Genomic DNA, 12,887 nt, shown 5'->3' with positions numbered 1-12,887 from the left:
CCACCGTTCGAATTTTTTGCCAAAAGAATCGCATAACGTTTGTCGGTTGCGCAACCGTCGACAGCGCCGTGTATTGTTCGGTCGGCCCGTCACGTGTACGCCTCGCTCACTGGTCATGTCCTGAAGGTCGGATGGGTTGTAAGGAGACAAGACTCTCGACGATAATATATTTAAAACGTATACACTCTTACATTGGCAAATTCCGTTCCATCAGATTACCATTGACGTTTCCTCGCCCATCACCACTTCCGCGTACAAATATCGTTATTTTTTTTTTTTTGGTATAGATGATTTTTTTTATTACTCCCACTCGTTTTTTATTTACATCTGTGCGGTAACAAAACTATTGTTGATTTTTTATTTTTCTATGTTATCATTTGAAATAATCATGAACAGTGTTCACTTGGTTGGTTTTGTAATTAATTGTACGAAACCTTTGAAAAATAAATTTTAAGGAAAAAAAAAAATGCCATGGCGTACGAAATAAAAGGTTGCGGTAGCTGAGAAGGAGGAAAGTACGTGACTGTTATACACCTGTAAGGTATCTTACGATACGATAAAACTATAGTGACATCTTTAACCTTCTTAAACTCATTAATTGGCTCAATCGATACAATAACATTGTATACGAAAATTTCTTTGTGGACCATACGCACATACCTTAAAATTACACAAAAAGCATTACTTGCATTATTACAGTGCTGTATATTTAAGCTATTGTGATTGTAATATAATAAGCTTACAAACGTTTATCAAGTTTGTTACTATAACCGTAGTGATTTAATGTCAAAGTTAATTTTTTTTTTATTTCCGCATACATTTATTTAGCAAAACTAGTGCTGTTAGTTGACTCGACATGAATGTATAAAACGCCCGCGCTTAAAATAGATTTCAGTTCAGATATAGTTCGAAAATGGTAGCGGTAAAATGAGGAAACATTTTTTTTTAAAATTTATATACTATTAAGTTCAAGTTCTTGTAATATGATAATTTTTACTGTCATCATGTTTAAATTAATTAATTTATTATTGAATTACTCGCAATGTAATAATAATTTATGATAAAAAATTTGGAAACAAGTTAAAGCTAAAAGACTTAAAAAAAGATTCAATTGTTAATATTACTCATTTTTCTCAATGATAAATTAAAAACTGTTCTGACACTTTGTGATATCGTTTTCCTAATCTCTACATGCAAGCATGTTATTAAAATAGCCTACTTTTGACGTTGGCGGCGCTCGCTAATATCTATATAATATATAGGAGGATTTTTAAAAATGAATCTCAATTTAATATTAAACCAGTATCAAATTACACATTAGTTTTAACTTGAAATTACCTTTATACCAAAACGACGGAAACAGCTAGTTTTATGAACTTATAAAGACGTAATACATATTAGTTAGCAAAAAATTAAGGAGTTTCGAGTATTTATATTAAAAGCCATGTGTTGTTTTTTAGATAATATTACTTAATTTTACTTTTATGTAAACAAATTTTTTATTAAAATACTTATCAGGTATGACAACAATGATATGTAAAGTATCATAATTACTAATGTATTTTTAAAGACATGGTTATAATTCAAAATTGAATTTTTCTAGATCCTTATGGTGGTGTCGCTGGTTACCCTTCGGCTAATGGTTACGGTTCAGTGAGCCCAACCGCTGCTGGCCATTTTGCCATGCCACCTTGTCCGTCAGCTACAGCTCGGGGTTCTGTCATACAGGGGGCGACGGTCAACTGTTATCAGCCAAATGCAGCTAACCTTAATGACCTTTATTACATGGACTTTGGGGCGCCAACAACTGGTGCGGCAGCCGCAGCTGCAGCAGCGGCAGCTATGTACCACCAAAAAGCAAAAAAGAAAGCTAAGAAACAGTACGTCCAGAGGTCGAATGGACTAAGTCCTTTGCCTTGTAGTAATGGTGTACCTCAATCGACATGTCCACCAATAGGTACTGGTCCAAAAAGGAAAAGCCGTGAAGGTAAATAATTGTTAAAACAGGGCGTGATAAACATTGTCAGTTTATATGGATTTAAAATTCATTATAACAATACTTTTAACGTTTATAGGTTCAACTACTTATCTTTGGGAGTTCCTGTTGAAATTACTACAAAATTCGGATTATTGTCCGAGATTCATCAAATGGCTAAACAGAGAAAAAGGTGTTTTTAAGTTGGTCGACTCTAAGGCAGTATCAAAATTGTGGGGTGAACATAAAAACAAACCCGACATGAATTATGAAACAATGGGACGAGCACTTAGGTACATTTTTTTACCAACTTAAATTATTAATTTACATTTTTATAAAAACGTGACACCATTTGATTTTTGATAAATAAATAGAAAAGTTCAAAAAATACCCATTTTTTTTATTTATTATGATTTTGATATAGATCTTGAATTTATTTAATAATGTTTATTTTTTTTTTTAAATATAAAGGTATTACTATCAGAGAGGTATTCTGGCTAAAGTTGATGGCCAAAGATTGGTATACCAATTTGTGGACGTTCCTAAAGACATCATCGAAATCGATTGTTCAGGAGCTTAATATAATAAAGTTATGAAACTATTAGATGTTTATTTTTGAAGTCCGGCAATGGCGACGGCTCTATATTCAATTATAATGCGTTTTACCTCATTGCGTTTTTATTATTTTATGTAAAAAAAAATATAATTAAAATGATCATCATAAAAACCGTTAATTTTAAGAATTATACACTATGTTATGCCCAATTATTATTTATTTATTTATTTATTACAATGATAGTAATAGTAATGATAATAAAAATAGTATGGTTTTTCTTTATCCATAAAGGAAATAAATGAAACATAAAACATGTAGAAGTTCTATAGCAGTTACGAGTTGACATTACAGTGCAAATTATCGACTGTATTACCAGAACACTTACACTTTTTTTGTTTCTCGCACTATTATTATTAAAAATATTATTGGTAGTATTATGCTTTCTATAGTTACAATTATCATCATCATCATTATTGTAGCCATTAAAATCATAAACATTGTAAATTATTATTTATAATATCGTCGTCGCCATGTATGGTGTGAGTTAACTTATGCGTGTAAAGACTGACAATAATAATTGATTTAATTTTCGTTTTAATCGAAAAGTAAAATCTCCCCCCAAAAAATATATTCAATGGTTATTGTTAGTTTGACCGATCTCTATGTTTTTAGTATTTTAATCATACAAATCTCGAAACATGTACAAACATTTTTTATAGTTATGTGTATTATATGAATTTATTAAATGTAACATAAATCGTTTAAATTATATAGAAAAGCGCATTGATTCGAAACAAAAAATTAGATAACCTTATTATTTTATAATATAATATAATATATATAATGTATACATTTATTATGTATAGTTGTTTTTACCATTTTTATTGTAATTATTTTTTGTTTGTTTCGGGAACACGTTTTTCTCTCAATTTGTTTGTTTTATTTTTGTAAGTTAATTAAGTCTCCAATTTGTACATAACCATAATTTATAAGTTAAACTATTAAGATTGTCATAAGTAATTATTTTATTTAATATTTTACGTTGGTGTAAGTTTTTTTAATTATTCTTGTATTTAAAAAAATATGTATACATGATGTATTCTGTAAGCGATTTTTTCAACCATTTTTGTATGCTTCTTTTAAATATTTAAAACGAATTTTGTTTACTATTTTATTACTTTTTTTTATTACTTAATTCTAAGATTTGTTTTAAGTCCATGGTTATCTAAAACCCCAATATGGTACAAAAAAGATAAAAAACGATTAAGTTTAAACTTTTAACTATCAAATCGTAAAAAAAAATTAAATTATTTATACATTTAAAATGTTTGTGAGTAATATTTAAACATATTTATAGGCTCTTGTTGAATGATATTTAATTGTAAAAAGCTCAAATTTATTCTAAAAATAAGATATATTTTATATGTGGATAAAAATTTAAGTATTATTTCAAAAAAAATATGTATGCTGAATTATTATGGATATAAGCGCGTACTACGGGTAAAAACATTTTTTTTATGCTATTCAACTAGATATATTGCTCAAAGAAATATTTCTAACACACCTAAGTTAAAAATTTATAAAATAACAATAATAATAGTTTGTCTTACTCTATTCATAACTAAAAAAAAATCCAACTGTAAAACTTAAATTTTTTTTGAGTACAAACAAATAAACAGACAAATTGGAACAACTGAAATTGAAAATAAATTAATTGTGATTCAATATTATTACAAGCGCCTTTGAAAAATTGTGATTTTAACGATTTATAAATGTTGTGAAGTAAATAGCGAATTATATCTTTTTTTAATTTGTTTTTTTAAATAAATAATTATTCTTTCCTCCCGACGTGAGGACCGCGGAATATGATGTGACGAATGGAATTAAGAGGAATTTATTAGGTAAGATAATATTTAAACATTACCAACCCAGAACTCTAATAATATAATATTTATTAATGATTATGATAATAGTTAATTGCTAATTAAATTTTACTATTTCAAATTTAGTCAGTCATGTTGACATTATTCCGATAGACATTTTGAAAATACTTGTTTTAACACGTTTGTATTTTTATTAAATAAAAAATTTAAACAAATTTAAACGCGAAGAACAAAATTTATTAATTCAACCAATCTTATAATTATAAGCTATATTAATTTTAATTATACTTTAATCAACAGTAATTGTTATTATACCAATTAATATAATTATTGTACCGATAAATTTTAAAGTAAGTTAAGAATAAAAAAACCAGTGTACCTTGTTTCAATTATCTTAAAATATTTATCAGAGTATGTTAATATTCGGTTGTTTAATTTTGCCTCGAGCAGACATAATTTAGCTCAATGTTGTTTTGTAAAAACAAGAAATCAACGATTTAATGATAATAAAGTACCATAAATGTTAAAAATAATAAATGTATGTTTGATTTTTGAATATGAAATATTTTAAAAACTCATTTATAATATGTTATTTGTACGATTTGTACGAATCAATTTATGTAACTTGTGTGAGTGTGTACCTATTTGTCTTTCTTTTACTGTAAAAAAAACGTGTGCTGTGAGTGTATGTTAGATGCAAAAACCTACAAAACGAACAAATATGCAAAATGATATGTCACAAAACATTGTTATGTCAAATTTATTTTATATATAATGATACATAAAAAGATTAAAATAAAAAGATGTTTAAACGTAAACAATGTTTCTACTATATATATTTTTTTGCTAAATAATCATTTCTAATAAAAATTATAACAAATGTATTGCTAAATATCAAAACATTGCAACTCGGTTATTGGAGAAAGTGGGATAGATTTTAACACGAGCATATGTCGCTATATACTATGAACAAGATAGCCAATACATTCGATTATTAATTAGTTTAATATTTTATTTCTTTTATAATTACTCTCGTCATGTAGAAATTTAGTAGGTAAATAAAATTTCTTTTGATCTTCCAAAAAGTGAAAAAATGAGTTGACTGCCTTATGAATTAAATATTTCTAAGATTAAAATATCATTACAGGAATTAATACTTGGCTATGACTACGTGATAAATATTATATATTAGTATTAACATTTGAAAGAATCCAACCCGACATAGATTAAGAGTCCTGCTAGTGATTTTCAAATGACGACTTAAATTTTATAGTACAATAATTATTGTTCTATAAAATATAAGTCATTTGAATTATAATTTGACTTATAATATTGCCTGTCGATTATTTTTATAAATTTCTGGTGCTAAAATTTTAACTTTCGTCTGAATTTTATATAACTTAGTAGGTTACTCGGTTGTAAGAGTGAAAACAACGTATGACGTTTTTGTCGCGTCACTAATTTATTTATCAACGGTGGAACAGTAAAACAAACGATTTTGGAGTAATTCTAGGAAACCTGTAGTGTTCCATATACCTAAGCATTAAGTAATCAATAATCATTGAAACTTGCAACAACGTACATTTTCTGAAGGAATTAGTAATCTAAACAAACTGTAGTTCAGTAGTATTACAGGTGTTTCTAAAATCAGAGTACTCCATACGAGCGAACTTTGATTTTTTGTAATAAAAAACGACTTCTTAAGTCACCATGGATTTCCTATTTATTTTGCTATTACTAATTGAGACGTACGGACCCATTGTGATTAAGCCGTTAATTCAGTAAACCAATATTTTAAAATACACTTTCTAATATCGTAAAATAAATGTTTAATCCAATTTAAACGTTTAAAATGAATACTTATTAAATGTTGTATAAATATTGAATTTTTAATAGTTTAACAAATATTGATTTTTAAATATTTAACAAATGTTGAGTTTTTAAGTGTTTAACCAACATTTGTATAACGTTATTTATTAAACGTATAAACTATATTGTTGCATTAAACCAGGCACGTATATATGGGTGGGCCTGGCCCCCCTTAGATTTAATGTGACCCAGGGCCGGCCTCTCCAAATTTAAAATTCAATTATTTTTACGAATCATCAAAAACGTGCTAGGCCTTATATACATTGAAATTATTATTAATTTGTGATTACTATTGGGTAATACAGTTATTATTATAGCTATATTTTCATTTTTACATTCATAGAAAACGTTATTTGAAAAAGATAACGTCTAGACGTAATAATAAATGGAATAGCAGTTACTCCAAATGTGGTTGTAGGTAAATTTTTTTTAACTCTGGTCCAACAAATGATAACAAACTACCAAGTATCTGCATTGATTAGAATCAAGTTGATTACAAAATTCGATAGAGTAATAATCTATGAAAATTTTTTTGATAAATCTTATCTTTAATCTGTTTCTTTTATATATAATTTAGTAGTTACAATAGGTAATTTATTTGTTTTTATTAATTTGTTATTTGCGTGCTCTAAATAATAGTAATAAAAATATGACTAAAAAAAGGCAGGAATTGTTTTTAATTTTAAATAAAATAAATTTTACATTGTTTATAAATTATATTTATTTTAAAAATTATTTACAACTTATTTGTTATTAGTATTTAGGTATAAATTATTTTTTCTTAATAGCTTAAACGTTGAAAAATTATATCAGCTTATGTTCACATCATTATTTTATTTATTTTTCACAATATGAAAAATTCATTCCGATAGTGAAGATGAAAGTATTTTTTTTTTTTTTTAATTATGGATACTATCAATTTTTTATAATACTGTAATAATTAGTATACTTTATACGAAAACAATTTGTTTTTAACCAAACAATGATAAGATTTTGAACTTGTAAGATTCATAGTATGGTATACTGTCTAAGGAGGAGTGGAAGGAGCCCCCCACAAGCTTTTCATGGGAAACAAATTATGGAGAATAATACAAGGGCCCAAAATTGTTGGCCCCTCCAATAAACATTTTCTGGCTACGTGCCTGCATTATACATAATACAAACGCTGCGTTCTCAATATTTTAAAAATAACTTTCAAATCAATGAGTAAGATCTAATATAAATTCAACATTTATAAAATACAATACTTATTAAATCCTGAACTTTTAAATATTTAACAAACATTGATATAATATTATTTAATATATATTTTAACTATTGTGTTAAATTAACAAATATTCAAACGATATGTCTTCAAAATTTATGAAATAACTGTCAAATAATCTAAATTCAATGTTTCAGATCTAAATTAATTGCAACATATTAAAATAAATGCTTATTAAATGTTTAATTTTTAAAGATTATTAAATGTTTAGTTTTACAATAGTTATTAAATGTTTAGTTTTTAAATTAATGATTAGAAATTAATCAAAATAAAGCATTTCAAAAAAATTAGTATATAGAACGGTCCAATTTAAAAAAAAAATAATAGTAACTCAATAATCGATGTATAATTAACATCTACATAGTTTAGGAAAGCTACTAATGTAGAAATTAATAAAAATAGAGTAATTTAAAAAAATTGAGTATACAGAGTGATCCAAATGTAAAATTTCAATATACAGAGTGATTCAAATGACAGGAAAAAAAATTATAATACAGTAGAAGTCCGATAATCCGGCATCCAACAGTCCGGAATGCCCGATAGTCCGGCATCGCTCCGGAAAATTTTAAACATTTTGGTTTTCTCCAAAAAAATGCCTTTGAAGCAAATACAAACGATCAGGAGCTATTCGGAAGTTTTCAGGGTATTCGGGATCATCCTGACGAATTTACAATAGAGCAGAAAACTAATAACCAAAATATCGTAGTAGTGGACATAGTAGTACTCGGACCGGTCTAATTTTATCATATAAACATATATGACAAAATTAGACCGGTCCAAGTACACTGAACGCGCGCTTAAAATTTGATAACAGGAAGTTAATACACCGTGTAATACGGCCTCAACAGTATTGTTCGGAAACAATTAGCGGCCGGCTAGTCTCAGCTATCACAACAAATACAGGTGCAGTGCAGTACAGTTAATCAATCATGAAGCGTCTTCGCTATTTTTTTGTGCGTTGTTATTTTGTGTCCTTTTACATTGTAATAAACGGTGCTTCAGAAATTATTGATCTCCATAATTATTAGATATAAATTAATTTTATACTAAAGGCCAAATGTCAAGAAAACAAAAAGACATTCGTGACTTTTTTAAATCTAAATGAAATATGTATTACAGTACTTGCACATAAATTATATGAAATGTAAAACAAAATTTTTTGTATTTGCATACTGTATTTTTAGTTTAATTATTAATCTAATTGTTCTTATAGCAAAGCCTACACTGAAAGGAAAGGGCATCGCCCGATAGACCGGAATTTTCGATAGTCCGGCACGGAGCCGAAGAAACAGAGGAAGGAAACTCCTAGACCGATTACTCGGGACGAGGGGTTTCAGGAGAGGAATCAGGAGGAGGAGGAGAAGGAGCAGCTGACAAGAAAACTTCCACTGCGTACCCCAGGTCGTCCATGGTCTCTTCGACCTCCATGGGGGCCGGTCCAGCTGTGGCGGTTGTTGCTGTGGAGCTAGCGGTCCAGACGATCTCCGATAGAGGTGGTGGACGGGTCATTGGCGCGGGCATTGGAGGCGCCGGTGTGATTGGTGGGCGGAGGGCCGCTTCCCTCTCCCTGTCTTTCCTTAAAGGCTTGATTGATGCGCTCCCTCCGACGTACGTACGCACGAGTGGCCCGCGTGTTATCTAACGTTCTCGTCGTCGGTGCGCCCACTAGATTGTCGTCGAGTAACTCTTCGTCAACAGGGGGCCCCGCAGTCGGATAACGTGACAACATGTCCGGTCCTTCGTTTTGTGTCCCGGGTACATGTGTCGTTGTAAAATTCAAATTACCTGATGTAGCGCCCACCTAGTTAATTTTGAATTGTTGTCCTTTGCTCCGTATAGCCAAGTCAACGCGGAATTATCTATAAATAATTCAAACGGAGAATACTCGAAGTACGGGCGAAATTTATCAGTCGCCCATATAATTGCTAAGCATTCTCGCTCTACGGCGGCGTAACGTTTCTGCGTTTTTGATAGTTTCTTACTGGCGTAGGATATGATTCTTCTCTTTCTCGGTTCATCTCCATGTTGAAAGAGTATTGTTCCCACGCCCATTTCACTGGCATCGGTTTGAAGGCAGAAAGTTTTCGCGTAATCAGGAGAACTCAGTCGTGGGAACTCACACAGGGCCCTTTTTACCTGTTCAAAAGCCCTTTGATGGCCTTCCGTCCACAACCATTTCGTCCCCCTTTTTAGTAGGTTTGTCAGCGGCGCTATTGTTTCGGCGTACTTGTCGACGAATTGACAATACCAATTAAATATGCCGAGACATCTACGTAGATACCTGATATTCCGTGGGACCGATAGGACGTGGATGGACTCGAGTTTTTCGGGCTGCTTGTCTATGCCCTCACCGTGTACAATATGGCCCAAAAAGGAAATTTCGGAAAACTCTATTTTACACTTTTTTGTGTGACATGTCAGCCCGTGTCGCTCTAATCGTTCTAAAACTTTGCCTAAATGTTCTAAATGCTTTTCTAAACTACTTGAATAAATAATTATGTCGTCCAAGTAAACTTGGACAAAATCGTCTAGATATTCTCTAAGTATTTCATTCATAATTCTTACAAAAGGCATAGGCGAATTTTTGAGTCCAAATGGTAGTACACGAAATTGAAACAAGCCCCTTTATGTTCTAAATGTCGTAAACTTACGGGTTTTTTATTTAAGGAGCATTACCAATAACCCGACTTTAAGTCGAGAGTCGTGTACATTTTTGCCCCTCTCATGTTTCTAACCATCTTGTTCAGATTAGGCATCGGGTACGCGTCCGAGACGGTTACTTGGTTTAGTCGTCGGTAATCTATACATAAACGGCGTGGGCCGCCCTTTCAATAGAATGTCGTGCTCGATTAATTTTGTGCGACCCACCGTGTCGTTAAAGACCACTGCGTAATTACATATCGTCTGTGTTAATAACGCGCGCGTTCGTGGGTCGTCGGTTATATCTAACTGCGTCAGATCTGGTTTGCGGATCGTGTGTCGTACGCCCGATTTCCAACAAGCGGTTGTAAGTTTCTTAGTGCTTAAGTGTATTGTTCCTGCTGAGTAGTCCCAGGCGAATTTCTGATCAATCAGAAAATCATGGCCAAGTAATACGTCGCAATACAGGTTGTCTAAAATAACCGCTGAAAAACGCACTTCTAAATCCGCGATTTTGGCCGTAAAGGTGGCGGTACCGTTCGTCGTGGCGGTGTGTCCGTCCGCTAGTCTAACCGCGTCAGTGTGTCCTTTATAAACAGTTCCGTATTTATAAGGAATTACTGGTTTTACATACGATTTATGCGCCTGTGAGTCGAGTAGGGCTGTGACGAAGCCAGTTTCGAATTCTAACTCGACTGCTGGAGTAGTAATTCTACGCGGGCATTTTCGTTGGCCATTACTCGGGTGGTTTACGGTTCGAACGGTTGGACTTGCCGGATCGACTGACACCCCCTCCCCCACTGTGCCCGAAAAAATTTCGAACACCTGACTCGCGCTATGTTCGGTCATGTTGGCAGTGTTTTCGAACTCCGATACCTTGATTACATCCGAATTTACCGCGGCATCACCTCCATTCCGATAAGAGGGGTGCGGTGCCAAAAAGGTGCCAAGATCGTTGGCGGTATATAACTCGTAAGGGCCGTTAGATTCGGTGTTCTGCGCGACGGTCGTGATGTGTGATATGTTACCAGATAAAAATTGCGAAGCGGCAGGGTGCGTTTTAAACGAAACGTCGTCTAAAACGCTGCGCCCTGTTTGAATCTGTTGTAGGCTGGAGGGGCGGACTAATTCCCTCCTAGCCGATTGCCGTTTCCCGATACTGACGGTCTGTTTGGGCACTGGCGGTGCCAGTGTCGCTCGCCGCAATATCGGCACGGGGTAGGCGGTGCGTCCGCATTTGCATAACCCGCTCGCTGTCGGGCCGCTGGTTGCGCGGTATGCCGCAGATGCAGATCGGCTGGCTGTCGGGACGCTGGCGGAGCGTACCGAGGAGCCGCGGTTTTTCTACGTCGTGCGCTATCTCACGTAGATCGGCGAAAGACGCTGGGTGCATTAACCGTATCATAGCGCCGTAATCGTCCCGTAAAAGACCCGTTAACTGTCGCACAAGTTGTTGCTCCGTTAAACCACAACGTACTCGCGCGGCCAAACGTTGTTTATGAATGACAAATTCAGTTAACGTTTGTCGCGTCGTTTTTAAGTCCGTCTCGAGCGCCGTCCGGATATCGATATTGTCGAACTCCTCGAGTAATTCGGACCTAAATTCCGCCCATGGAATATTATTTAATTTAATCGCTAGCCACCAATCACCTGCCCTGTCGTTTAAAAATGGGACGACGATATTCACCCATGCCGTTGGGTGTATACCGCCCTGGCAGAGTAAATCCTCCGCTCTGTCTAGAAACTCCCGTTGAATGTTGGGTTTCGGCGCGTAGCAAGGTAGCTGTCTAAAAGCGAATTCGCGACGTAATTCAGCGCAATTCATTTGTGCTAAACTTTTCCCCGACATATTGACCGTGAATATTATGTTTGTTTACAATACTAAATAATCAAAGGTATGTTACTATAACAGCAGAGATAAACAATATCTCCGTGTACGGTCAAATTTACTACTGCTGTAGAAAACAAGTGTTATTATTATTGCTATTGATGTAATAAAGTACCGCGCTAATATGGTACGGGACCGCCGTATATGATATGGCAGCGATTGAACAATAATAATAACGGTTCCCTGGGAATCGGCCGCTTTGACAAGGTCCGACGAAAATATACTATTTTTATCTACCAAAAGACGAGTTAGGTGTACGCAACGGTATATATATACATATAATTGTTAATAGTTAAACCAGTAGAGTAGCGTTATACAATTTGTGAATCCGCACAGGATATATTACTCTACGAGCCACGTCTATATGTGTTTATAATAAGGACCGTATTGAAGGAGAAACGCAGGGATGCACAAATTAAATCACTATGGTAGCCGATGCACCAAAAGAAAAGTATCAATAAAACACAGAGGATTAAAGAAAACTTCCACACAGAAAAACGATTTTATTATCTATATAATTACAGCATTCTACTAATGCAGTTATCAGTCATATCAGAGCATTTTCAGAAAATTGTGTATACAGAGTGATCCAAATGAAAAATATAATAATATAGAGTGATTCAAATGACAAAAAAAAATAAATTGTTGAATATCATTAAAATCGATTTGTTTTTGAAATCTACATCGTTAGAGCATTTTAATAATGCAGAAATAATTGAAATAAGAGCATTTTAAAAAAAACGGTAGCACAGTGGTGTCGAGGCACAGTGTGGACGAGGCATAGATGGGACAAGTATAGATGATATCTGACA

The 12,887-nt window shown here is 32.9% G+C and overlaps 1 protein-coding gene across 2 annotated transcripts in view; it reads left to right on the top strand.

The window, feature by feature from the left end:
* The window catches only part of LOC126902741 (ecdysone-induced protein 74EF), an 82,944-nt gene extending 77,715 nt beyond the window's left edge, over positions 1–5,229 (top strand). For both annotated transcript variants that reach the window (XM_050680339.1, XM_050680340.1), the window contains 3 exons: positions 1,604–1,987; positions 2,076–2,268; positions 2,447–5,229. In XM_050680339.1, the coding sequence (XP_050536296.1) occupies positions 1,604–1,987; positions 2,076–2,268; positions 2,447–2,555 (686 nt within the window). In that variant the 3' untranslated portion in view covers positions 2,556–5,229. The remainder of the gene's footprint in view (positions 1–1,603; positions 1,988–2,075; positions 2,269–2,446) is intronic.
* The last annotated feature ends 7,658 nt before the right edge of the window (positions 5,230–12,887 follow it).

Source organism: Daktulosphaira vitifoliae, unplaced genomic scaffold (assembly GCF_025091365.1).
Source record: "Daktulosphaira vitifoliae isolate Bord-2020 unplaced genomic scaffold, ASM2509136v1 Scaffold_3, whole genome shotgun sequence".
Lineage (NCBI taxonomy): Eukaryota > Metazoa > Arthropoda > Insecta > Hemiptera > Phylloxeridae > Daktulosphaira > Daktulosphaira vitifoliae.
This window is presented reverse-complemented; position numbering and strand designations above follow the sequence as displayed.